The 27,391-nt window shown below is 53.5% G+C and overlaps 1 protein-coding gene across 5 annotated transcripts; it reads right to left on the bottom strand.

Annotated features, from left to right (window-relative positions):
• Positions 1-1,721: 1,721 nt before the first annotated feature.
• On the bottom strand, positions 1,722-27,091 carry MKI67 (marker of proliferation Ki-67). Of its 5 annotated transcripts, none has more exons than XM_040991925.1 (17): positions 27,036-27,091; positions 26,724-26,856; positions 24,878-24,956; positions 24,665-24,780; positions 21,580-21,646; positions 19,095-19,140; positions 17,679-18,683; positions 16,435-16,604; positions 14,217-14,523; positions 14,015-14,133; positions 13,755-13,929; positions 12,121-12,267; positions 10,977-11,307; positions 6,398-10,934; positions 5,564-6,040; positions 4,648-5,001; positions 1,722-2,041 (listed from the first exon to the last, which is right to left on the bottom strand). In XM_040991925.1, exons 2-17 carry the CDS (start codon positions 26,813-26,815, stop codon positions 1,928-1,930), a joined length of 8,136 nt encoding a protein of 2,711 aa, XP_040847859.1. In that variant the 5' UTR covers positions 26,816-26,856; positions 27,036-27,091; the 3' UTR covers positions 1,722-1,927. The 5 variants fall into 5 exon arrangements, with proteins under 5 accessions (XP_040847859.1, XP_040847861.1, XP_040847860.1 ...); XM_040991927.1 differs by having other exon boundaries at positions 7,112-10,934; XM_040991926.1 differs by having other exon boundaries at positions 5,564-7,183; positions 7,541-10,934.
• Between the last annotated feature and the right edge of the window lie 300 nt (positions 27,092-27,391).

The raw sequence follows: 27,391 nt of genomic DNA, 5'->3' as shown, positions 1-27,391 counted from the left end.
GATCCCTCCCGCCAGTGGGCACTGGGATTATGCAGTCTGCCCTCAGCAGATAAAGCGTAGGTTCTAGCAGAAGACACAGAAACTCAACTCGTGGCTGTTTCTGCTTTGGCTCCAGAGCAAACCAAGGCCTTCCCCTTGCTGGGCCCGCAGGCAGCCTGCTACAGGCCAGGGTCTGTGTGAGCAGGAGGCAGGAGTCCACCTAGACAAAAGTAGAGCACTCCAGGCTGGCTTAACCCTGGGCAGCTTCTAATTAGGAACTCCCCAAGAGGGGCTGTCCCATGGAGACGTTGCCAAGTCAGCCAGCAGGTGGGCGTTGAAGCACATTTAGTCTAGGTCCATAACAATGCTTGAAGTGTTAGCAGCACGCACTTACAGCGGTATTTCTGCTCCACTTTGTTGTTTTGAAAGATTTATTTACTTGAAAGGACAGAGTAAGAGATTCCTTCATCTGCCGGTTTGTTTTTCATGTTTCAAATGGCTACAGTGGCTGGGGCTGGGCCAGGCCAAGGCCAGACGGCTGGAAGTGTTCAGGTCTCCTCCATGGGAAAAGGGAAGCAAGTCAGGGCCATCTTCCGCCACTTTCCCAACTCGTCAGCAGGGAGCTGCACTGGAAGCAGTGCTCCAGAGGGGGATGCTTGTGTCGTAAGCAGTGGCTTATGAAGGTTTTGAACTAGGTCCCAAGTTAAAAAGCCATTTATGCTTCACTCCTTCCAATGAACTTCTATCTCCTGCTTTGGCAGTCTTACCCTGCCCTTCAATACTTGGGATGCCTGCCTTGTCCATACTGCCATCGTCATCTCAGCTTGGCAAGACCAATGCTTGCGAGGACTGCAGAGCTGCCTGTAAGGGATGGGATGTTACTTTCTGACTTGGAAAGGAACGGGGTGGAGGTTGGGGGGCTGGAGCCATAGCTCAGCAAGTTAGCCCTCTATCTTTAGGCACCAGCATCTCATACGGGCACTGGTTCACGTCCTGGCTGCTCCATGTCTGACCCAGCTCTCCGTTTGTGGCCTGGGAAGGCGGTGGAGGATGGTCCAAGTCCTTGGGACCCTGCACACCCATGTGGGAGACCCAGAAGAGACTTCTGGCTCTGGATCGGCTTAAGTCTGGCCACTTGGGGAGTGGATCAGCAGATGGAACATCTTTCTTTCCTTCTCTCTGTAAATCTACCTTTTTAATAGAAATAGACCAATTTAAAATAAAACAAAACAAAAAACCCAACAACTGTGCAGGAGGGGTGTTGGAAATAAAACCGGAGAGAAGCAGAAGTTAGAGCTCCGTGGGTCTGACACTGAAGAAGCCCTGGCTCCCAGGGAAGCGGGGAGCAGGGGATGCGGGCGCCCCGTGCCAAGTCTGTCGAGAGATGGAGATTCATTTCAAAGACTTGACTGCTGCCTGTCCTGCGTGCACACTCTTTGTAGACACACTCTTAATGAAAGAAGGCGAGACTGCGGTCACCCCCTAATGCAGCGTCCCTTTGTCCTTAAAGATGGATTTGCAAGCCACCCTTCAAATAAATTCCTCTCTCTGAAGGCACGGGATAACAAAAATTCAGTTCTTACATAGACAGCCAGTAGCCTTGGGGTGGAGGTTCTGAGCCTGTGCCCAAGTCAGGGTCACCAGGACGGAAGTTGGGCCTTTCCCGTACCGATGAAGGGCATGCATTAACAAAAATAAGAGCAGTTTGACAATAATAGTTTAGACTCTTGCAGACTGAGAAATGAGGAAATCCAGGGCTTTATTTTATGAAAAAAGCCGTGGCCCCAAACCCACTTCCCACCCTGTAATTTTTAAATGTTTAAACCTCTGGGGGACCCAGCAAGCCCCTTCATGATCTTTTGAAGACCACTGAGCTGGGAACGTCCACCCTTTCTCAAACAGACACATAACATTACTTACAGAACCCATTTTACATAGAAAGCAAAAATTACACTAAGTATTCAGTGAACTGGCTTGACGTATTTCCCCGCTTTGGTTTCACTGCTGCACGTCTTCGCGACGCCTTCTGGTCCTCGTTTTCTTGGTGTACAGAAGGTCTATCCTGTTTGGGAAGAGAAATACAACTCTTTAGTAAAAGAACAATTTTGTTAACCAGCCCTGGTCTCAAACTCCCACACCCTTCACTCCCCACTAGATGTGAAACTGGTCTTCATTTGTGAGAAATTAACTTAGTGGTTTGGAGTTGGTCTTTTTTTTTTTTAATTAAACTGCTTTTCGTTCAGTTTTTAAGCTTAAATATTTCATTTTTGCATAAAAGTTTCTAATGTACTTTTAAAACAAATGCATGATACACTAAGGCGAGATTCCCCCTTGCCTGTAATGCCAGCATACCATCCGGGTACCAGGTCAGGTTTCGGCTCCCTGCCTGAGACCTGGAGAAGCAGCAGAGGAATGGACCAAGGCCTTGGGCCCCTGCGCCACGTGGCAGACCTGGAGAGAAGCTAAGCTGGCTCCTGGCTTCAGACTGCCTCAGCTCTGGCCATTTGAGGACTGAACAAGCGGATAGAAGACTCTCAGCTTCTGCAAAATCAGTTTTCCAAATATGAATAAATACATACTTAAGTAAGTAATGTTTTTTTAGCACCTTAGGCCAAAGGTCCCCAATGAGTGTCATCTACAATCTCCTGTGACGACAGAGGCAGAATGCTCCTCTGCCAACAAGAGCTTGCCTGCTCAGAAGGCGCACCCAACCCCAGGTCCTGGGGATCCGACACAGCCAAGCGGGGGTGCTGGGCATCTTTTATAAGGTAATTGTTCACCATGAGGGAAAAAAAAGATGGAAAATCAAAAAGGCTTAACCTTTGCTTTGACATAACTGACCCGTGTGTGACGTCCTTCACCTCATTTCCATTCATGCTGATAACTGAAATACCAGGGAGGCCAGTCACTGCTCCCACTCTGTTTCAGGCAGCCAAAGAGCATGAGACCACACTGGGAACCGCAGTAACCGCAGCAGCCACCCAAGGGAGACGCCCCCTCCGCCCTGCACGGGACCACACGGCCTCCCTGCTTCCAGAGGGCGCCGGGAGCTCCCCACCCCTTCTCGGCCTCCTCAGCATGCCGACGGAGCAGACATGACCGACACTGACCCGCACACTTAGGTCAGTGCCTTGGTCATTATCTCAGCGTCCAACAAGCATTGTAAAGCAGCTAGTTTGCATGTGTAGGTGGCCACAACAGGGAGTTCTGCTCAGTAATTGAGCACCAGATGTGAAATTCCCACCTCTCCATGGAACCTGGCCATGCGTTGCCGTGTCCCTGCGGGGCCTGGCCCTATGGGACCCAGCTGTGTGTTCCTGTGTCCCTGTGGGACCCGGCCGTGCGTTCCCGTGTCCCTGTGGGACCCGGCCGTGCGTCCCACGTGTCCATGGGGCCTGGCCCTGTGGGACGCGGCCGTGCGTTCCCGTGTCCCTGTGTCCCCAGGGGGCCTGGCCCTATGGGACCTGGCCGTGCGTTCCCGTGTCCCTGTGGGACGCGGCCGTGCGTTCCCGTGTCCCTGTGTCCCCAGGGGCCAGGCCGTAGGACCTCAGCCGGAGCCACGTGTGCTGCAGCCACGCTTCTTTTCCTTTTCTCCACCACAAGCCCTCGCAGCCACAGGGATCTCCCTGAAGAGCCGAGGAAGCTAAACGCACACACCTTCTACGTGCATTTTCTGGGTCCGAGAACAGCAGGAGCTGCCGTCCGTGGGCGGAGCACCAAGGTTAACACTGTTCCGGAATCTCCTGGGTGCTGGGGAGTGACAAGGCACAGGCCTGATGCCCACACACTTAGCTGGCTGGTGTGTCAATGTATCGTCCAAATCTGACAAATACTGTTTTACATTTCTTAAATTACATCCTGATAAAGCATTATTTTGCAAACTAGGAATTTGGTGACTAAGCCCTGGGTTTATGTTACATTAAGCTATGAATGAGGTGAACACACTAAGTCACACGGGGCTGAGGTCCCAGTGCCTGGTCCTTGAGGACTCACTGCCACCTGTCTCCCGCCAGCAGCAGGGCCACTGCTGCAGGCAGGCCACTGCAGCAGCCACACCTCCCTGCGGCTCCCTGCCCACGCCCACGCCGCTCAGTCTGCTGTCCTGGCGGCATGTCAGGTTTTCTCGGCTCCTTCCGGCAGTCCCTGTGGATGTTTCCTAGGTTGACTCACAGAATTGTACAGCTAAGAATTTTGCTGCATTGGCTTCACTGGATGAACTCAAAGAAGGCTGGTTTCAGATTCAACTTCGTGTGCTAAGAGCGATTTGGCACTTCTCACCAAGGCTGCTGTTCACTCTGTGGCCCGTTTAGTTTAATTCTGTCTTTCCCAAGAAATGCTGACACGGTCAACTTTGTGGTTCAGCCAATCTGTTCAACTAAGGAGACTGCAGGTAACCCACCCACAATGACTGCGTAAGGCTCGAGTGGTCGCAGCATGCTCACCAGAGAGCTCTACTTCTTGCCTGAATGAAATTGTCATAATGCAAACGAATTCCTCGAAGACGAATTTCTAAGATAACATAAAAGAGAGCTATGGTGACAAATTAAATACCCGAAATGAAAACTTTCTGCGTTAAATGTTCCGTGCGAGCTAGGGGCACGCAGATGGCACACCTTGTTGGTCAAGGCCTCGGCCCTGCAGACACACGCACACGGCCCGGGCACTCACTTTGTCTGGGTCGTGCGCCCGCCGCCCGCCTGCCCGGGTCGCTCTCTGGGAGTCCGCGCCAGGGCGGACGCGGGGCTCCCCGGGTGCAGCTGCCTGCAGCCCGCGCTCAGTCTTCACGGACGCGTCCCCCCGTGTGCCGCTCTCCTTCACTGCCGCCGTGTTCTCCTTCCCGAATCTCACGCGCGTTCCCCTGGACCGAAGTTTCTCGGCTCCCTCATCTGGCTTCTGTAGCTCCTGCTGTTCGAAGACCTCATTTTTCTGCATTTTAATGTTTTCCGCCGGCAGAAGGAACCTAAGTGTTTGCCTTTCTTCCACATCTGTTTTATTTCGACATCTGCGGCGTGAGGGCATCTCCTAAGGACACGGAAAGACATCCACAAAATTTCAGTAAGTAGAAAGAATCTAAAAGCTCAGCCAGGAGAGGAAACGCACCAGGAGCCAGCGTTGTGGCACAGTGGATGAAGCCACCAGCTGCGGTGCTGCCGTTTCATGTGAGTTCCACGTAGTGTCCCAGCTGCTCCACGGTTCCATCCAGCCATGGCCTGGGAAGAGCAGGGAGATGCCCAGGAGCATGGAACTCTGCCACACGGACCGAAACCTGGAGCAAGCTCCTGGAGCCTGGCTCCATCCTGGCTGTTGTGGACACTTGGAGAGTCAACCAAAGGAAAGAAGATCTCTCTCTCTGTGTAGCTTTCAAATAGTAATTTTAAAAATCTAAAAACAAACAAACCTTAAAGGAAAATCACTCAAACACTGTATCATACCTTGCAGGTAACCACTGCCAAACGGAGACCTACTTGGGAAAAGATACCCATTTATAAAGTTAGATTTATAATTTGTATAATTTATAGTTTATACACGGTGGATAACATTCATCCAAGTTGGCACTTAATGACCGTGCAATGCCCTCTTTTACCTTATTTGGAGTGATCGGAGCTTCTTCAACTTCCTGCTTTGCAGCTTTGTTTTGGGTGTTGAGATTTTCTGCCATCTTTTTCGCAGAGGTCCTCGGGCGTTTCGCCGTCTTCTCAGGCTGCGGGGACTGGTCCTGCTCGCTGCAGGCACTCCTCTGTCTCTTGTTGGCTGGCCTCTTTGCCACAAGCTCCACCGAGCACGATTTCTTGGCTCCTGGAAGGCTTCCGTCTTCTCCACACCCGCTCTGCGGAGCCAGGGGACGGCTACTTGTGCTCTGCAATTCTGCAGGGTCTTCCACCGCTTTGACTCTAGAAGCCCTCAGGATTCTTTGGAGCATTTTAGGAGACGTTGCTCTGTCGGGGGTTGCCTCTGGGATGTCCTTGAAGGTATGGACACCAACGTTCAGCTCCTCCATGTGACCTGGTGTTGGGGACAGTCCCTTCAAGCTATCCTGGTGCTCTAGGGGTTGAGTCTTTGCCTTACGTGTTCTTGGCTGTCTCTTGTTGCCAATTACACCTGCTGCTGACTCAAGTTTCTGCTCTTCAGATTCCTCCAAGGCCCTGACGTCTTCATCTGCTGTTCCAGGCACAGGTGCGGGCTCCTCTGATGGCTGTGGGAGCTTCCTGCGTGTCCGTGTCGAGACCTCTTCTTTCACATCTGCTTTCTTGACAGCTGTCCTGAGCTGCCTCCTTGTTCTGGTCTGGGTGTCCATCGAATCTGCTCCTGGAGCATTGGACAGGTCAGTGGTTTTCTCGTTAGTTGTTGATGCCTGTGTGTGATCTGCTGCGTGGAGCTCTTTCAAGCCATCAGGTTCTGCTGCGGGTTGAGTCTTTGCTTTACGTGTTCTTGGCTGTCTCTTGTTGCCAATCACATTTTCTGCTATGTCCAGTTTCTGCTCTTCAGATTCCTCCAAGGCCCTGACGTCTTCATCTGCTGTTCCAGGCACAGGTGCGGGCTCCCCTGATGGCTGTGGGAGCTTCCTGCGTGTCCGTGTCGAGATCTCTTCTTTCACATCTGCTTTCTTGACAGCTGTCCTGAGCTGCCTCCTTGTTCTGGTCTGAGTGTCCATCGAATCTGCTCCTGGAGCATTGGACAGGTCAGTGGTTTTCTCGTTAGTTGTTGATGCCTGTGTGTGATCTGTTGCGTGGAGCTCTTTCAAGCCATCAGGTTCTGCTGCGGGTTGAATCTTTGCCTTACGTGTTCTTGGCTGTCTCTTGTTGCCAATCACATTTTCTGCTATGTCCAGTTTCTGCTCTTCAGATTCCTCCAAGGCCCTGACGTCTTCATCTGCTGTTCCAGGCACAGGTGCGGGCTCCCCTGATGGCTGTGGGAGCTTCCTGCGTGTCCGTGTCGAGACCTCTTCTTTCACATCTGCTTTCTTGACAGCTGTTCTGAGCTGCCTCCTTGTTCTGGTCTGGGTGTCCATCGAATCTGCTCCTGGAGCATTGGACAGGTCAGTGGTTTTCTCGTTAGTTGTTGATGCCTGTGTGTGATCTGCTGCGTGGAGCTCTTTCAAGCCATCAGGTTCTGCTGCGGGTTGAATCTTTGCCTTACGTGTTCTTGGCTGTCTCTTGTTGCCAATTACACCTGCTGCTGACTCAAGTTTCTGCTCTTCAGATTCCTCCAAGGCCCTGACATCTTCATCTGCTGTTCCAGGCACAGGTGCGGGCTCCCCTGATGGCTGTGGGAGCTTCCTGCGTGTCCGTGTCGAGACCTCTTCTTTCACATCTGCTTTCTTGACAGCTGTTCTGAGCTGCCTCCTTGTTCTGGTCTGAGTGTCCATCGAATCTGCTCCTGGAGCATTGGACAGGTCAGTGGTTTTCTCGTTAGTTGTTGATGCCTGTGTGTGATCTGCTGTGTGGAGCTCTTTCAAGCCATCAGGTTCTGCTGCGGGTTGAATCTTTGCCTTACGTGTTCTTGGCTGTCTCTTGTTGCCAATCACATTTTCTGCTATGTCCAGTTTCTGCTCTTCAGATTCCTCCAAGGCCCTGACGTCTTCATCTGCTGTTCCAGGCACAGGTGCGGGCTCCCCTGATGGCTGTGGGAGCTTCCTGCGTGTCCGTGTCGAGACCTCTTCTTTCACATCTGCTTTCTTGACAGCTGTCCTGAGCTGCCTCCTTGTTCTGGTCTGAGTGTCCATCGAATCTGCTCCTGGTGCATTGGACAGGTCAGTGGTTTCAGTGGCCTTTACATCACCAGTTGGTTTTTCTGTGTGAACTGGTGTTTGGAAGAGTTCTTTGAAACCATCTAAGTCTTCCAAGGGCTGGGACTTGTCCTTAGGTGTCTCTCGCTGCCTCTTGCCTCCAGCTGCACTTGTCGGTGAGTCAAGTTTCCGTTTTGCAGATCCCTTCAATTTTTTGACCTCTTTTTCACAACCTTCTGGGACTCCTAACACTTTGGGTGTGTAGGCAGCTTCTCTTGACATTTGCGTACCATTTGTCTGTACTGAAGACTCGTCTGGCACATTTACATTAGTGAGGTCTGTCTTGAGATGCCCCTTGCTTGCTGGTGCTCGCTGCTCAGATGCGCAGCTTATTCCAGTGGTCTTCCCATCACTCACTGATTCCTCAGTATGAGTGGGTGTTTGGAAGAGCTCTCTGAGGCCAGCCAAATCTTCTTCAGGCTGGCCCTTCTCCTTGGGCGTTCGTGGCCACCTCCTGCTGCTAGCTACACTTCCTGCTAGATCCAGTCTCTGCTTAGAAGACCGCTTGGAAGTTTTTACGTCCATATCACCTTCTGATGTTTTCAAGGTGTCCGTCGGCACGAGTTCCCTCCCAGGTGTCTCGGACCATGCTTCCCTGCTGGCCGGGGTGCTCTCCAATGCAGGGAGCTTGCAGGATGTCCTGGTGCTTTTCCCATCACTCATGGATTCAGTGTGATCCGGTGTTTGGAAGAGCTCCTTGAAGCCTGTCAGGTCTTCCAGGTGTTGGGTCTCTTCTCTGGGGGCCTTTGACCGTCTACTGCCAGTCACACGTGTTGATGGCTCTGCTTTCTGCTTTGCAGATTTCTTAAAAGCTTTGATGGTTTTGTCTTCATCTTCTTCCTCTTCTCGCGTGAGAACTGTTTCCCGGGAGGCATGGGTGAGCGTGAGTGCCGAGTGCTCCTCTAAACCTACTGTGGCTGCAGGTGTCTTGGGGGGTGCCCTCATGCTCGCCGAGACGTTCTCCGGTTCTGCTCGTGGAGACTGGCAAGGTGTTTGCAAGTTTTCCCCACCACTCTTTGGTCCCTCAGGGTGCCCCGGTGTCAGGAAGAGCTCTCGGAAGCCAGTCAGATCTTCCAGACTCTGTTCCACTTCAGGAGTCCATGAGCGTCCCCTACGCCCACTTAAGTTTTCTACTGGTTGCAGTTTCTGCTTTGGAGTGTGGGTAAATTCTCTCACATCTTGCACGCCGTACGTTTGTAGGGGTGTACGTGGGGCTCTGTCCGATGACCGTGTAGGCTGGAGTGCCGGGAGCTCTCCCTGTACTTTCCTCAGACTCCTCTTACGTGAACCCTTCAAGCTGGCTGGGGTTTGGCCAAATTCTCCTGAGTTGCAGGGAGTTCTGGCATGACCTGGTGTTTGGAAGAGTTCTTTGAAGCCGGCCAGGTCTTCCACGGGCTGGGAGTTTTCCTCACGTGTACCTCGCTGGCTTTTGCTGTCAGTTACCGTGCTTGCTGGATCAACTTTCTGTTCAGCATGAATTTTAGAAACTTCAAAACTTTTATCATCACTGAGCGGTGCTTTTGGGAAGGGCGCGGCTTCCCCTGACAGTCGTGTGAGCATCTTCTGTCCTGACGTCTCATTTCTCGGAGATGTCTTCCGTCGTTTCCTCGTGCTTGCTGGGGTGTTTGCTGGTTCCAGTTGCTGCACTTTGAAGGTTATCTCAGTGGCCTCTGCACCACTCTTGGGATCTTTGGTGTGACCCGGGGTTAGGAAGAGCTCTCTGACACCAGTCAGGTCTTCCAGAGCTTGGTCCTTTGCCTTAGGTGTTCGTGGCCGGCCCCCAAGTCCACTGAAACTTTCTGTCAGGTCCAGTTCCTGCTTGGGAGTCTCCACAGGCTGTTTGATGCCTTTCACGTTCCCTGTGGGTGTTTGTGCCGTGTGCCCGGCTTTGTCTGCGGATCGTGTGCGTCTGCCGGGAGTCAGCGGCTCTTCTGACACATCCTCTTTCCCCAAGCCCACCTTGCGCCGAGCCTTCATCCTCGCTGGGGTTTGCACAGGCCCAGGCTGCGGTGACATTGTGTCTGTGGCATGACCTGGTGTTTGGAAGAGCTCTTTGAAGCCACTCAGATCTTCCAGAGCCGGGCCCTTCTGCCGAGGTGTCTGAGACCGCCTCCCACCTCCTCTTGTCTTTTCTGTCATGTACGCTTTGTGCTTGGGAGTTTCAGTAAATGCTTTAATGCCTTTTTCAGCACGTGCTGCTTCTTGAGGTAAGAACACGGCTTCCTCTGATGGTTCTGTCAGTTTCCTCAATTCTAGGCGTTCTTGTATATTCACTTTCCCAAGGCTTGTCCCGAGTCGGCTTTTCAAACGTGTTGGCGTTTGAGTGAGTTCTGGTTGTGGTAAATTCCCCGGAATTTCTGTAATTTTTTCAACAGTCGATGGGTTGCTGGCACGATCTGGGGTTTGGAAGAGCTCTTTGAGGCCAGCGAGGTCTTCTAAGACCGCGGCCTTTTCTTTGGGCCGCCTTGGCCCTCTCTTACTGCCATTTACAACTGCTGCTGCATCCATTTTCTGCTTTGCCAACTCGCTAAAAGTTTCAAAATCTTTGCCATCACCTCGTGGTGCTCTGGGTGTGTGCACAGCTTCTCTGGTCGTCTGCAGTGCTCCTCCCAGGTCGACATGTGCTTGCTTCAGGGGCGTCTTAGGCTGTGTTCTGGGGCTTGCCAACTCGGGCTGAGCAGTCCTACAGGGCCCTACAGTTATTTTGCCAACAGCCAAAGACTCATTGGAGAATTCTGGAGTTTGGAACAGTTCTTTGAAGCCAGTAAGGTCTTCTAGGGGTTGGGACTTGTTCCTAGGAGTTCTGGGCAACCTCCTCATGCTCGTCAGGAAGGCTGCCAGGTCGAGACTGTGCCCTGGCGCTCCCTTGCCCATCCCGGCGCTTGCGTCGTCCTGCAGCGTGTCGGCACGCTTCGGCCTTTTCTGTGCCGAGCGCTCTGCGCTCTCAATCCTCGCCTCGGGAGGAGTCTTGAGCGATCTCCTGCTGGCCGGGGTTCTGGTGAGTTCTGCTTGTGCAGACCCGCAGGGCACCTCGGTGGCTTGGCTCTCCGCGTTCACCGGCTCCTGAAAGAGCTCACAGCTGGGCCCTCGCTCCTCAGTGGATTCACACTTCTGCCCCCAACTTCTGCTCGATCTCCTCAGAGGAGTTGTCCTTTCAGAACTTTCTCCGGATTTGAGACTTTCCTTACAAGTTCTGGAAGGTCTTTCTCCGTCCCCCGCTGCTTTCTGCTCTTGCTGTGGCGTCTTCCTGGGAGTTCTTCCGCCGACGCGCTCAGCGAGGCCGGCCTGTGTCTGCTTGTCTTCACTTTCTGAGGGTGTCACCTGAATATTCCCAAGCTCTGCAGATCTTCTCAACCTCTTTAAAGTAGACGCTGTCTCTGAACATGGGGCCTGATTCCTGACAGGAGTCACTTTAGAGCCGCTCCCAGGCGTTTTCACATCTCCTTTCCCCCGTGTGCTCTTCCGCCTTAACGCAGGGCTTGCAGAATACTCATCAAGTGACCATTTTGCTGCGATTGGGGTACGAGAGATCACATTTTCTCCTGCAAGAAATAAAAATATATATAATACATATGCCATTAGTACTATTACCTTCGTTATACAAATTTGGGATTTAATTGCTATGAAACATAAAAATAATTCAGTTTTATATCTCCATGACTGAAAGTATCAGAGTACATGTCGTTAGATGGCTGTTACACCCAGAGAGCATCAAACTGTAGAATAATGATGCTTGCTGCTACCCAGCAGCGACATAACCGCCTCCCTCTGTGGTTACAATCAAGGAAATCCTTCTTTAAGGTTTTCTGAAGGCTGGCATGCCATGGCTAACTGACCTCAATAGAGCCGTTTGCGCTGCTCAAACAACTCGTGGTTGTTGAACCACCAATGGGGCGCCTTCCGCAGGGGATCAAGGATCCCCTCTGACGGGACCCGCCGAGAAGCTAAGACAGAACGCACAGCTCCCCTCCGACGCTCACCCTGCAGTCTGATTCCTTCTGCAAGGCTGGGGGATGGAGGGCGTGGGATACAGAAAGAGCTAGCTGTGCTCTCATTCGTAGCAACTTTCAATTCGGATGATGTATAGACTTACGGTGAGAGAATAATGCACTCTGCTTTACTCCCCTCTTCCTAACAAGTTAAAAGCATGCACAGATCATTGAATGCTATTGACTGAGATTCTCGTCGTAGCTCAGCAGGTGGGAGTGTCAACTCCACAGCTGACAGGACAACAGAAAACTTCATCAGGATTCCCTGATGCCAAAAAGTCACACAGTATCTTTAAGAAAGAAATAATATCATCTCCAAGTTCCTAGCCAAAAACGTTAGCGTTCTAGAGGAAGAAGTAAACCAACCCAAAGTCTCCGATGTGGGCGGCGCAGACTTTTCTCCCGAAACATTCACTTCCGATTTTTTTCCAAGCAAATTCTCTGAGAGAGCGACGGGACGGGTGCTCGTGGCCGGCTCTTCCTTCACGGGGGTCTTGAACATTTCAGCCAGCCCTGTCAAGTGGACAATTTCAAACACATGTCTTTCACACAACTGTCACTCAGGACGAACCAAACAATTACAAACAATAGAAACCTTCTAGAACTTTTCCTGGCCCACAAAGACCTATAAAAAGGGTAATTTTATTTACAGTGAGAGAGAAGACAGACTCTTTATTTTTCTTGGAAATGAAAGAAAATGAAGCAAGCATGCGTCTGTGCAGAACTGTCCCCAGTCTAAGGCTCCGGCAGGCAGGTGGCTGGCCGAGGGCTCACCCCGCTGGGCACCCCGAAACCGACAGCTCTCATGTCATCTTCCAGCAGTTCTGGACTTTGGGACTTTATGTTCAAGTTAACTGGCTCACATTTTAGAAAAATGCTTCCCACTTTTAGTACTGTCAACTAATGAACTATCTTTAAAAAAAAAATTAGCACTATCCTTCTCTTTAATAGTCCCATATAACCTTAGGGGAAAAAACGTAATTCTTCATATGGAACACTATGTGAAAAACATAAAACTCCTGTGTTTGCCTCATTTTTCTCATTCTGGCTTTGCCGGATGAAGACCCTGCAAGTGAAAGCTGCAGAACGTGCCGGGAGGCCTTCTGGAAGCAGCCCGTCCGCTGACCATCCCCCCACTAGTCACTTCACCCCTTAATCCAAACGCTATAGACTAGTCCCCAGTCGAGATGGGCATCTGGAAATACAAGTTATACCAGGCAATGCGTTTTGCTTGACCGTAGGAAAGTGTTTAAAAGAATGCAAAATATAACTATGTATATTCTACATGTATTTACCCACTTGTACAGTTGCTATATACAAATACATACTGTGAATCGTGTCACTATTCTACAAGCACAATACATCTCTAAGTTTATAAGCGTCTACACACATTCCTCGCTGGTCTTTTGTTTCTTGATTTAACAGATAAGTGTGTCTCTTTCTGGAGGTAACTGGCATGCGTTACCCCGCGGAGTACAGAGCTCCTAACTGCCAACCTGCTGAGACAAAGCCGTCTCCAGGGCAGTTCACACCTCGCTTCCCTCCGGAAACACACGCGGTGCAAACAGCAGGACTAACTCTATACCGCGGAATCTTCCTGCCGTGGTTCTTACCTATTACAACTCTTCTCTGGAGAGTGAAAACACGATTATTCAATGATCACTGGCCTAAAGCTTCCCAGAGTTTTCTTTCAAGGAACAATTAAGCTGACTAGAAAGAAGAGCACACTGCTTCAAAACCATCGGCCCATCCTTGGGAAAACCACTGGCACAACTTCCGGGAGAGGGCAGACAGGAACAAGAGCCAGTTTGCCTCCGTCAGGCAGCACACCAGACCCCAGCATCTCAGAACTGCCCTGCTCCAAGTCAGCTCCACCTTCCCCAAGCACGCTGATCCCAGCCAGCCGATCCCGCCGTTTATCTTACAACCCCGTTTACAGCAAAGAAACACAGGTAGCAAGAATCAGTGTCGGACAGGCGGCCGAGAGGAACTGTTGTTACCTGAGAGGTCCTCATTATAGTCCATCACTCTGCTGTTGAGAGCAAGGTTGTTGAGCATCCTGTAAGGCCGAGCAGGCGCACTCACTTTGGCCACACGGGCTCTCCCTATGACGATGGTGCAGGGGGAGTTGGCGTGGCCTGTACTAAACTGACCGGGCAGCTGGTCTGCAGGCTTCTAGAGAACACACCAAAGCACACGGTTAGCCTGCACGCAGCCTTCGCGCCGGCGCGGTGGACACAGCGCACGTGGGACAGCTCACCTTGGGAGTGTCGGGTCTCTTCTGTCTCCTGTTCACCTGCCTTGGAGGACCAGGCCTTACAGCCTTAGTCTGTGCTTGCTTCGCGCCAAGCTTCACTATATCCGCCCACGACTTTGCCACTGTTGAAGAGAAGAGATGGTGAGCCTACGGACACCAGCACGAATGGAAGCGCTCACCGTAGATGTATCAGTGTAATACCAACCAATTAAATTGGCTTCTGAAGCGCCACTCCTTCTTTTGGAACAAATCATCTGTAAAATATCATGTTGACTCCGACCGACGGACGTCCTCTTGGAAGGTAAGGTGCCACTCTTCCTCCCTGCTCTCCTAGCGAAGCCTGCCTGCTGGGGGGCTGAGCTGCCACCAGAGGCCGAGGACAGCCTGCCCGACCTGCGCCTCTCTGCACTCGAACCCGGAGCGCCAGGGGCAGGACTCCGCAGCAGGCTTTGTGTGGGCACTTCCACAGAGATGTCCGTAGAAGGCTCTTGTCCTGACGGCTGAGGGTTTTCCTGCCAAGACAGAAAATGCACAAGAAAGCTCACCAAGATGGCAACATCTGTCCCAGTGAGCAGAACCTCAGCTCCTTAAACCCTAAAACAGCTAACATCCGAACCACCCAGCACACACCAGCTCCCTGAGCCTAAGGCCAAGGCTGAGGTGGAACTATCCTACTCATTTCAGAAACAGAAAGGCTATTCAAGGAGCAAAATGAGGTATTTAAGACAAAAAGAAAACAGTACCAGCAAGCAGAAACCTCAGTCCCAGCACACACCAGCTCCCGGGATCTGCTCTGGAGGGAGGCCCAGCACACACCAGCCCCCCCCCAGGATCTGCCCTGGACCAAGACCCAGCACACACCAGCCCCCCGGCAGCTGCTCTGGAGGGAGGCCCAGCACACACCAGGGACCACCCCGCCCTCCAGATCTGCCATGGACCACCAGCCCCCCTGGGATCTGCCCTGGAGGGAGACTGCTTTTGGGAAGCAGGATAAAATAGGAAGGAGCTAGGCATGCATTTTTGCTTTTTGCACTAAGGGAAGATAAAGACCACCCAGCTTATGAAGGTGGGCTCTGGGTCCCATCTCCCTAGAGATGTAAAAACGAGTGGCCACATGGCACGGTGAGTTAAGACCTCACGTGAAGGCACCGACATCTGAGCTCAGAGTGCCTGGGACGGAGTCCTGCCTGGACTTGACGTGCCTGGCCCAAGTCCTGGGGTTCCTGTCACCCACGTGGGAGACCCTGGTTCCTGCTTCCCGACTTCCACCCCCGTCCTAGCTGCTGCAAGGACTGATCAAACACCTGCTTTCCTTCTTCCTTTTCCTCCCCCATCACTCTACCTTTCAAACAGATTCAAATATAGTAATTAATAATAATAATAATAATACAGAAGCTTAATGGAAAGATATTTCTTAGCTGTTTAGAAATACATAAAGCAGCAAAGGACGGCTGACTGGAAGATTTCACTGATCAGATCCTCTGCTAAAAGAAAACAAAGCGATGCTTCTGGTACCAGGCTGAGATGCAGCCAGCACCCGTTAGCTGGTAGTTTTCACAGAGGCCCACAGTGACCATGCGGTTCCTGCAGGTGATTCGGGGGGAGTGCTAAGGAGCCGCCAGCCCTCTGCAGCCCAGCCCTCTGCAGGCCAGCCCTCGGCAGGCCAGCCCTCTGCAGCCCAGCCTTCAGCCGCCCAGCCCTCTGCAGCCCAGCCTTCAGCCGCCCAGCCCTCGGCAGGCCAGCCCTCTGCAGCCCAGCCTTCAGCCGCCCAGCCCTCTGCAGCCCAGCCTTCAGCCGCCCAGCCCTCTGCAGCCCAGCCCTCTGCCCTCTGCAGGCCAGCCCTCTGCAGCCCAGCCTTCAGCCGCCCAGGCCTCTGCAGGCCAGCCCTCGGCAGCCCAGCCTTCAGCCGCCCAGGCCTCTGCAGGCCAGCCCTCGGCAGCCCAGCCTTCAGCCGCCCAGCCCTCTGCAGGCCAGCCCTCTGCAGCCCAGCCTTCAGCCGCCCAGCCCTCTGCAGCCCAGCCCTCTGCAGCCCAGCCTTCAGCCGCCCAGCCCTCTGCCCTCTGCAGCCCAGCCCTCTGCCGCCCAGCCCTCTGCAGCCCAGCCCTCGGCAGCCCAGCCCTCTGCCGCCCAGCCCTCTGCAGCCCAGCCCTCGGCAGCCCAGCCCTCTGCCGCCCAGGCCTCTGCAGCCCAGGCCTCTGCAGCCCAGCCCTCTGCCCTCTGCAGCCCTGCCCTCTGCAGCCCAGCCCTCTGCAGCCCAGCCCTCTGCAGCCCAGCCCTCTGCCGCCTCAGAGCAGCTGGCAATCCTGTGCTCATTCTCTAGCATCCAAATCAACAGGCTGTCACTTAGCTTTTTAGAAACGGACTCAGTTCCGCTTCCGTCAGGACTCTGGAGGCAGCGCCGAGCCGCTGTCAGGCAAGCCTACCTTGACGATCTTTTTCAGGACGGTGGGCGTGGCGAGAGACCGCCTTTTCGCCGGTGTTTCTCCCCGCTTGAGGGGCGTATTTGGAGGCAAGTTCTCATCAAACAATTCAGGCCTCAGACGACCACCAAAGGACACGCGCCTTCTTTTCAAAGACATCCCCTCATTCTTACCTGAAGTAACACAAGTGTGAGAACAGAGATGTGACAAGAGCAAGGAAAAGGCTACACTGAGACTAAGGGCTCATTCAGTGTGAGAACTGACGAGCCAAGCACCCACTGGAAGGTGAACCCACAGCACCACACCATTCTCATAGTGCTCAAGAGGGCGAGACTGCTTCCAGACTTCTTGGAAGATCTTAGGAGACACCACTGAGGCATCAGGTTTGTAGGCAGCAGCGGCGTCCCCCTGGAGCATGAGGTCCAGAGATGGGCTCTAAGCAGTGGCCTTAGACTTCCTAGGGCGACGTGGACTTGGGCACACCCACATCCAGCTACTGCACTAAGCAGACAAGTGGTCCTTTCTCCAGGTGATTCTCAGCCACATCTCACCCACCCCAGCCCCACCACATCGCTCCCTAACTCCGCCTCACGGTCAACCTGCTCTCCCAAGGAAGGGGCATGTCCGCCTCAGGACCGAGGGGTTCAGTCCGCAGGCAGTCATGCCCCCACCCCGCGAGGCCACTTGCAGAAACAGTCCTGGGACCAGGACAGCAGCAGCAGCACGATGCCAAAGGCAGGAAGAGGCCCGGGAACTGCGATGTCGGCTCGACAGGTCCCACCACTGGCGAAACAGAGCAAGAAAACTTACTCCGGGCAGTCCTCCTGCTTTGGGCCTCAAAGGCCAATGTTTGTGAAGCATTTAGAACTGTGCCCAGGACTGTGGCCCGAGGGCCAGAGCCAGTTGCCTGACAGCAATCACCGCGCTCGGCCGCGGTTTCCAAGGCATCACCTGACTCTCACATGACCCAGCTGACCGTAATTCTGAACTCAAGCCCACAGGAAAAGCAATTGCGATTATTCTGCTTTCTGTGTTGCAATACATGGGAAAGGGGAAGGAGTCATGCCTGGGTCACTGCCCGTGGTCAGCAGGGTCCTGAGCTGTGCCCCCCACCCCCTTCACTCCTTGTCCTCAGCAATGAGCTGTGAGCTGACACTAGGTCTCCAACACTGTGCTGGGGGCTGAGTAGCTTCATCCTTCTCACAAACTCATATAAGGTAGGCATGAAAAGATTTAAACAGACTTACTAATGGGATCGCCAGAGTTGCTGATATCAACTGAACTAAGACCAGGTAACCCGGAGCAAGTCTGGGTAGGATCCGACTTTTCAGGCTTCCGGGGGGAGTCCTTCGGCATCTTCTCCGTGCGAGCAGGCCACTGAGCCAGAGGCCGGTTCTGGATTTCCGTCTCCATCGGCAGGACGGCCACACGTGCAGGGACGCTCCTTCTGCTCTTGGGAGAGAGGCGTGCTGGCGTGCCGGCCGCCGAGGAGGCGCCCTGCGCTGCTGCTGGTGTCCGGCTCGGGAGCCTCCCGGGACTGACCGACCGAGCAGCGGCCTCGCTGCCTCCGCCTGTAACTAACTCGGCGGGCTCTCTGCCCTCGGCAGCACACAGGTCTTCGTATTTTCGTTTGTGTGAGTATTGCATTGGGCTCTTCACTCTGCTCACTCCAGAGACAAGGGCGTAGCTCTGGGTGGGCGTGAGGCCCACCGCACCTGGCCGCGCCGGGCTGCCCTCCGGCTCAGGCTCCCACTGCCCGAGTGAGGGTCTGCCACACCTCGCCCGGGGCCTCCCCGAGCCCGTCTGCTGGCCCGCTCTCTGCAGGGCGTCGGGACTTGTCGCTTCCGCCATCAAGTCGGCCTGTGATCCTGACGGCCTGCGAAGTTGCAGAGCGCTGCGTCTTCGTGACTTGACGTCCAACTCCTTCTTGAGGGACTGGTAGAGCTCCTGAAAGGGGGACTCCTCGTTCTTGCCCTCGTGCAGACCTGGTGTGGAGGGGAGAGGCTCCAGCCCTCCATCGAAGCTCGCCACCGCTCCCTCCGAACTCCGCTCGGACCCCTTGGAAGTGAGAGCTCCTGCATGTCCGCCACGTCCAGGACGCTCCGGCGGCTGCACACCAGGCACTCCCTGGGCGCCGCTGGCTTCTGAGCCACGGCTGGCTCTGGTGACACGGCTGGCAGGCGTCGGAGGCCTTCCTGAGACACTTCCCTCAGCGATTTCTGAATGGACTTTGGAGTCCTGATTTTTCTCATCTTGGCAAGATTATAAAACAAGAAACAGAAGTTCAGCATTTTCTAAGTGATAAACACTGGTGGGCTTTAATGCTTCACTTCAAACTCCCTTATTCTACAATCACTTAATGCCTAAAATTGGTAGGTCTTATACCAGCATTACAATCCAAATAGATGTCATTAGATTTTAACAACCGGTAGCAGCTATCACTAGCTATCAACCAATCAGGATTAAGCTGACAAATGAACAGTCCACTTATACATGAACTGTTCCTAGACACAGCATCCTATCCGTTACCAGGAAAAAAGTCAGCTCGGGTACCCACGAATGTCCGCCATGCTAATGACCCAGCTACTCAACGCCTGCCGGTGGCGCTGTCCCCAATGGGCAAGGTACACAGAAGCCCAGAATGAAAGGAAAGCATTACAAACCGGGGTCAGAAGAAATGCCAGCCCTTGAGACACGACGGGTCGACTCCTGTAAATGGGGAAAACAAAAAGGTCCTGTGAGCTTCCTTGCTCGGTGCTCAGGCCCTCCACGCTGCGAACAGTGCTTTCCAGCGACCTGTCTCTGTGACACGAGATTTGTTTGAGCAATGAGCCCGAGCCGTTAGGGAGCCTGCTGTCATACTGCAAATACTAGCTGATTCAAAAGTGGTAAGAAAGGAAACAGGTTGTAAGCTTAGAATTATTTAAACCAAACCTGACCAAGGCTTTCTCATTTCTGAACAGTATAAGCAAACAGAAGCAAAGCTAAAGTGAAACATCACCTGCACATGTCAGCCCACCACAGGCACAAAACCATGATTCTATTGTTGTCTTTACCAGAAGTGGCCAATTGAGGCACGCAGCTTCCCTGGCTGCCAGGGACTTGGGGTGTCTGGCAACCCGGCAGGTCTAGGCCCCAGTGAAGGCGCACGCGAGCCCAGCCAGGGCCTGCGCCTCTGGGCTCGCCATAAGGAGCGCTGCTTGTCTTTCTTGTGCAGTAACTGGGAGTGTAGGTGGAAGAACAGCTACAGCTCAACACAGATCCAAGATACAAATACCCAAGTTGCAACTGAGGAAGAGCAGCCACCCGAGCAGGGAAGAACTTACTGCCAGAGGCCGATCAGTCCAGGCCAGTTAGCAGACCCCGAGTCCCTGAGATCAAACCCACTGCTTCCAAAACTACGTGTGAGCAATGCTTTCTCGTTTCTAGTCTGAAGTGGGCCAGTAATCTTAAGATAAAAATTAATTACCCGGGAAAGTTTAAAAATGCACAATAATCTCATATTGTCTGTATCACTATATTTAACAGTCATAAAATTTCTAACCGCTTAATAATTTTTAAGATTTATTGCTTTTTGGAAAGGCAGATTTACAAAAAGAAAGATCTTCCATCTGCTGGTTCATTCCCCAAATGGCTGCAATGGCTGGAACTGAGCCAATCAGGAGCCTAGATCCCAGTGCCTCTTCTGGGTCTCCCACGTGGGTGCAGGAGTCCAAGACCTTGGGCCTTCCTCCACTCCTCTCCCAGGCCACCAGCAGGGAGCTGGACGGGAAGCGGAGCAGTGGGACATGAACTAGTGCCTATATGAGATCCTGGTACATGCAACGTGAGGACTTTAGCCAGTAGGCTACCACACAGGGCCCAGTATTAATAATTTTTTTAAAAGACTTATAGACTTTTGTGGAAATTTCAGAGAGAAAAGACTTTGCATCCACTGGTTCACTTCCCAAATGATCTCAACAGCCAGGGCTGGAGCAGACAGGCTAGGAGCCAGCAACTCCATCTGGGTCCCCAAGTGGGCAGCAGGAACTGGAGCATATGGTCATCTTCTGTTGCTCTCCCAGGTGCGTTACAAAGAGCTGGCAATCTTAGGGCATCCAGTGTGGCAAACAGCAGCTTAACCCACTGTGCCACAATGCTAGTCCCAACACATAGTTTAATCAGACAAGTTACAGAATGAAAACTTCACAGGCTGTTCACATCTAACCAGAGGCAAAAAAAAATCATTCACTAGGGCCCAGCGCTGTGGCCTAGCAGCTAAAGTCCTCACCTTGAATGCCCCAGGATCCCATATGGGCACCGGTTCTAATCCCAGCAGCTCCACTTCCCATCCAGCTCCCTGCTTGTGGCCTGGGAAAGCAGTTGAGGACAGCCCAAAGCTTTGGGACCCTGCACCCGCATGGGAGACCTGGAAGAGGCTCCTGGATCCTGGCTTCGGGTAGGCATAGCATCGGCTCTTGTGCTCACTTGGGGAGTGAATCATCGGATGGAAGATCTTCCTCTCTGTCTCTCCTCCTCTCTGTATATCTGACTTCCCAATAAATAAATCTTAAAAAAAATCATTCACCAATCAACATGCCTACAAATGACTTCATGATCATCAAAAAATGATTAGCTTCTCTTCCGGCAGCGGGGAAGATGGCGGACATTCAGCCGAGCGTGCCTTCCAGAAGCAGCCGGCGATCTTGCAGCACAAGAAGTGGGTCCTCCCAGCAGAGACTGGCCAGGAGAAACCCCCGCGCTACAAGAACATCGAGCTGGGCTTCCAGGTGCCCAAGCAGGCTACCAGGGCACCTACACTGATGAGAAAAGCCCCTTCACCGGGGAGCGTGTCCATCCGAGGCGGGCTCCCGCTGAGCGTGGTGGCCAGGGGGAAGATGCAGAGCCACTGTCATCCGTGGGCGATGACCTGCAGCCCGTCCACCAACACCACCGCTTCGGGAGGCGCCACAAGAACATGTCAGTGCACCTGCTTCAGGGTCACGGTGGGTGATGCGGGCGCTGCACTTCACTGTGCTAAGGTCACCGGGGCCCCTGGCACCAAGAAGCAGTGCCAGAAGTCCTGAGCCACCCCTGCCCACTCCCCAGCATGAAATATTTACCCAGCCCCGATGATTGTTACTACTAGCCCTCCCACGCCGCCCTCACCTGTTCGTGGGTTTTCCTTGGACTTTTAGGTGACTTGCTTCCATTCTGAGGACTTTCACATTCATACCTGTGGTGTATAAAGCGACATGATTCGGGTTTGACTTGTACACCACGAGACCAATGTTGAAGCCATTGCCTGTGTCTGCGTGCAGCCCAGAGCTGCTGTTACACCGGGCCTGCGACCCAGGGCAACCCCTATGGCCAACGAGGCGGAGTGGACTCCACCACGCCAGGCTCCGTCTCTCACGTTCTGGAAGCCACACAGGGGCTGAGCTCACGCAGCAAGCACGATGCCAGCGAGCAAACTCGGAGAGATGCTGGCACTGCCCGGTGAGGGTTACGGGACAAGCATCACTCCAGTCTCCCGTTTACTCAACCTGTGTGCAACCAAGCGCAGTGCAAGGCTGCGTTGGCAAGACACACTACTGTTCTGGCAGATCTCAGGGTCGAGTTGTCACGTGATCCTTTATCCTGCACAAGGACAATTTTGGTGTTTCAGTGACGAGAATCCAGACACCACCTGAGAGCTCAGGCCATTCTCAGGGCAGCAGAGTTCTCAACAGAGTTTGTCGTGCTCAGCAGATCCATTTCTGAGTCTTTGTTGGGTGTCTTTAAGGATTGCAATTAATGTCACCTTGAATAACATCTCAATCAGGGGAATCCGATGTGGTATCTGTTACACATCAGATACTCCCTGCCTCTAGATTCACAGTCTAAAAATCAACCCTAAAAATTAGGACAAGATCACAAGAAACAGAACAAAAGAAATGACCAAAGAATTTAAGCCGAACATTAGGGAATGTCTATTTAACCTAAATGAGGGGAAGCTGGAGTTTAGCAGAATGGATTTCACAAGTGACCGATTTGTTGTCTACAAAACACCTGTCTTAGACTCAAGCCATTTCAGAGGCAAGAAAGCCATTTCCTGAGAGCGGTTTACTTGAGAACAGCGGACACGGGCTGCAACAGACCACAGCCCACACAGAACACTACAAGGGGCAACTCTTCCAGAACTTCCAGTTAAAAACAACGTCACTGAACAGTAAGTTTCAAGAGATAATCTAAGCCATGAGGCTGATGAAGTTAAAATTAAGGTTGTGGAAATGTTTGTTTTGCAGGCATAAATTAAAAGAACTAACCTGGCTTTATCTACCAACCACGGGAAACATCCAACAAAGCATATTACTGCAAGCACAGGGCGCTGGTATATGCCAGTGTTCTAGTTACCAGCAAGGTACAATTCCCATTTTCTACAGCACAGTATAGCTTCAAAATGTATAAAGCAAAAAGTGACAGAACAATTACAAAGAAAAACAAGCAAATCCTGAGCAGATGACTTAAACATATTTGTTAGAGCAACCAACAAAAACAGGGAAAATTCTTGGAGAATGTACGTTACAATCTAAAAGCTGTATGCAGAAAGACCACTGTGGGCAATACCTGCACAACACACACAGCCAAGGTGGGTTCAAGGCCAGCCAGGGTCCCTGTGCCCCGTGCGCTGGTTCAAGGCCAGCCCAGCCGGGGTCCCTGTGTCCGTGTGCTGGTTCAAGGCCAGCCCAGCCGGGGTCCCTGTGCCCCGTGCGCTGGTTCAAGGCCAGCCCAGCCGGGGTCCCTGTGTCCGTGTGCTGGTTCAAGGCCAGCCCAGCCGGGGTCCCTGTGCCCCGTGCGCTGGTTCAAGGCCAGCCCAGCCGGGGTCCCTGTGTCCGTGTGCTGGTTCAAGGCCAGCCCAGCCGGGGTCCCTGTGCCCCGTGCGCTGGTTCAAGGCCAGTCCACTCCTGACTCTACTTACGCTAATGAGCACATACTGCTCCAGACCCAGATCTCTGCTACCACATGGAAAACTTGAAATGAATTCCTGACCACCTGCCCAACCTGGCTCAGCGGTGGGCATCTGGGGGAGTACAGGAGAGGATAGCAACCTGCTTCTCAAATTACACTCACTCACTCTCTCTCACACACACACACTCACTCACACACACACTCACTCACACACACACTCACTCACACACACACTTAGGAAAGATTTTCCAAACAGGTAATCACAGCTAATCATGAAGCAAGCCTGGACATGGCTGAAAAACTGGAAATCATGCAAGCGTCCGTCCACATTTAATACACTGCCAGTGATTCTGCATACCCTTTATTTTTTCACTTACATACACACACAAGCAAGACAGACTGCAAAGCCAGCCCTCACGCGACGACATTCACACGCAGTGACAGGACTCGGGCACAAGCAGGGGACTGTGCCAGTGCCACGCGATCTCTTAGAGAGAGGAAGACTGTGCAGCACAGAAACCCACGCACAGGTGGTACAACTCCAGATTTCTACGCAATCACAAAAGCCACAGCGGTGGGCCGCTTGGTAAGAGAAAGCTGTGATTAAAGACAGCGTGCAAAACTCTCTGACTGGGATGCTCAGTTAGTTTGGTAGGCCGACCATCACGAACCACAGTTTCTCCGCAGCTGAGCTGGCTGCACCTGTCCCAGTCTTGGTGTCTGTGGGCTGCTCTCCTCAGCCCTCCTCGCTGCCTCTTCCCCCGCCCTTGTCTCTGCATCCCAACCGTACGGGAGCCACTGGGCACCGGAGCAGGACAACCTAAAGCTTCACAGGTTCGCGTCTGACAAGTCTCTCCTCCAAATGCGCCATGCTCTGAGCAACTGGGGGACTGCAGGAGCGTCACACACTCTGCGACAGGCGGTCACACCACAAGCTGACCTGTGATAGTTTCATTTCTGGATCTGCGTTTTTATTTAAAGAAGAAATTTCAGTTTCACAACACACCACACACACACACACACACACACACACACACACACACACACACACACAGAGCATCTTGAGGACCAGATCTCCCTTCTTCTGCATAATTCTGTGCGCCCTAACTCGGGGATTCCATCACACTCGAATCCCATTTGTCATTCCTCCTAGATACAAATGCCTTAAGAGTAAAAGTTAGCGTTGCTAAAATCTTGACGCACTCTGACATGCATCAAGTGTAAGGAAGGTTTGTTACCAGGCCGCTAGTTAGCATTAGTCAGAAGGCGCCGTTTGCTGTTAACCCAGCCGGTTGTTACCCACCTGAAAGACCGATCAACAATGGTTATCAGATCTCCGTGCCTGAGCTGCACAGGCCCAGCAATAGCAGACCCATTGACTTTGGTTGGATTTGCAGAGCTGAAGTTATGCAACACTGCCTGCAAGCAGAAAGCGGGAATGTGTGCGTGAGTGTGTGTGAACAGAGCAACAGTGAACCCCAAGGGCTAAAAATCGACTTCCAAGAAGCCAGCTTACCTCCTGTTCATTGATTTCGATTTTGCAATGTTGCTTTGACACGACCGGAAGCTGGATACGAATGTCACATTCGATACCCCTTCAGATGAAAGAATGAAGATTTTTTTTGGGAGGGAGGGTTACAACTGTTAAAAGTTACCTCAATTTTTCAAGACAAAATAGAATTTGACTAGTAAGCTGGGTTGTAAAAATAGTGATGTAAAGAAATAACAACAAAATGTTTAATTCAATCACTTTGTAAACAGCTTTTATGAGTGTGATATAAGCAGCCATTTCAGACCTTTAAAACTCGTCAACAAAAGTAACCCAAGACACTGGAGGACAAGCTGAATTACCTTTTATATAAGCAGATACACTCCTCAAAGGCAGAGCCTTACATCAGTTTTGGAAAGTGACTGTGTTTAGTATTTAAAGTGCTGGCACCCCTCTGCACCCCCACTCGTCCACACCCAAGCACCTGGCACCAGCACCCACTTCATGACATTGTGCCAACAGGTATCTACCACTCGGGTCCAGCACAGAACAGGCGCTTACTGTCTGAGGTGAGTGCCAGGGTGACAAACTACGCTTTACCAACTGGTGGGTGCAAAAGCTTCCTAACATTAAAACACAGATCTGCAAGGAAAGAAAAACAATACAGACTGCACCTGCCTTCCGCAGCCCAGTCAACAGGAAGCAGCAGGCGACACCCTTCCTCCCAGGGGACACACAGCCCTGGGGGCAACAGGGGGCAAGGCCTCCCCACCACCAAGACCGCCTTCCTACTCATGTCACATGACCAGAACTTACGAACTGGGCTCTAGATGATGAAATCTTGCATTGAGTATTACTGCGTAATAACCAGGATGCCATGCCACTGAGATGGAAAATGTGGCTTGTTAACCCTCAGGAAGGGATTTGACGTGTGCGTATCAGAAGGTCGCACCAAGACACATCATCACCAGAAGCCAGCTCCGAGGGGCAAGAGGGTCACTGCAGGCGTGTTTTCCACGACACCTTACACCAGGTCACCCTCAGGGCTGGAGGGGGTGCGACAGGGGGGCTGTCAGGGGCAGCGCCCCTGGTCCCGGCTGCCCATCGGTGGGCCCTCCTGCCCATCGGTGGGCCCTCCTGTAGTAACCACTGCTACCCATGGACTGCAAAGCCAAGCACCTGTCCCATGATTTGCACCGGACACAGCCGTCACCTCCTTGGCGTCAGGCAGCAGGCCCTGAGTCCGCCATTACTGACCACAGAGCCCCTGTTCTTGGGGGGGCTCAGTCTGGGGGCACAGTCAACCCCAAAACTCATCACCCACACTGTGTGAGCAGAGACAAGCTTTCCTGAAAGGTCTGGATGAAAAACCGCTGGAGAGCAGGTTCCAACCACAAACTGAACCCCAGCTCGCTAGTCCGGAGGCAGAAGAGGACGCAAGGAGATGGGGCTCGGGAGACACCACCGCGGACAGCCACGCCATCACAGGCCCGCGTCCACCGCACGGGGTGACCGAGGGGGCGCCGAGTGTCCCCGGGCCCTCCACGGAGGGCCAGGGTCAGTGCGCCCCCGGCAGAGGCAAAGTTCTCACAACACAGAAGGAGCAGCTCTCGCTCTCCAGCCCACTTCTCCACCACGAGCCAACAGCACCGCGGCACACCTGGCCCCTGGGACGAGAGCTCCTGGCCGGCCATCTAACATGGTCCCCCATCACAAGACGTTCCATCAAATTAGCTTTCAAAACCCTGGCTGCTTTGCAGAAACAAAACCGGGGCATTTACAAATAGCACTTCCCACCAGGAGCCAGTCTGGGTCAGTGCACCAGCGGCTGGCGGGTCCCCCCAGCTACCGCGTCGGCACGCGCGGGGCTCACCTTCCGAACCAGCAGGAGCGGAGGCTCAGCGGGAAGTGGGCCCCGTCCGCCCCGCTCCTCTTGATGGTCACCAGCCGCGCGCTGGGCCCCATGTCCAGCCCGAGCCGCGGGGCGCTCACCGGAACTCCTCCTCCTGCAAGGGAGGGGGGGGTCACTCTCTCGGCCGCGGCGCCCAGAGCGGCCCGTGGGCACCACACCGGCTCCTTCCCGCGCCCAGCTACAGCCCAGGGCGCCCAGCCAGAGTCCACGACGAGGCCATCCTCGCCCGTGCCCGAGAGTCCCGGGACCCAGAGCGCGCCGGCCGCCGCTCACCTCGGGCCAGCCGCCCGCGTCGCCTCGTCGTCCGCCGCGACGCCCCGCAGCAGGGAAGCCCGCGCGTCCCCGGACCTCCCCACGCCCGCCCCGCGCCCGCCCGTGACGCCGGGGGCCAGGCCCGCCGCGCTCGCGTCCCGAGTGGCTGGCTCCGCCCGAGGCTGCCCGCCGCGTCTGCCGGATTCAAACCCAAACGGCGGTTCAAATTCTGGCGCTAAGCGCTGCGATTGGACAGGCGGCCTCGGCCTTGCGACCAATGGCGAGGGCGGCCGTGGGCGGGCGGCCCGGGGCGCGGGGCGGGCCTTGCGTGCGGAGGCAAACCGGCTGCCCGCGCGCTCTGCCCGGCTGCCCGCGCG

The sequence above is a fragment of the Ochotona curzoniae genome, unplaced genomic scaffold, assembly GCF_017591425.1.
Source record: "Ochotona curzoniae isolate NIBS_2020 unplaced genomic scaffold, NIBS_Ocur_1.0 contig_66, whole genome shotgun sequence".
Lineage (NCBI taxonomy): Eukaryota > Metazoa > Chordata > Mammalia > Lagomorpha > Ochotonidae > Ochotona > Ochotona curzoniae.
The sequence above is the reverse complement of the archived record's forward strand: the minus strand, read 5'-3'. Positions and strand labels throughout refer to the sequence as shown.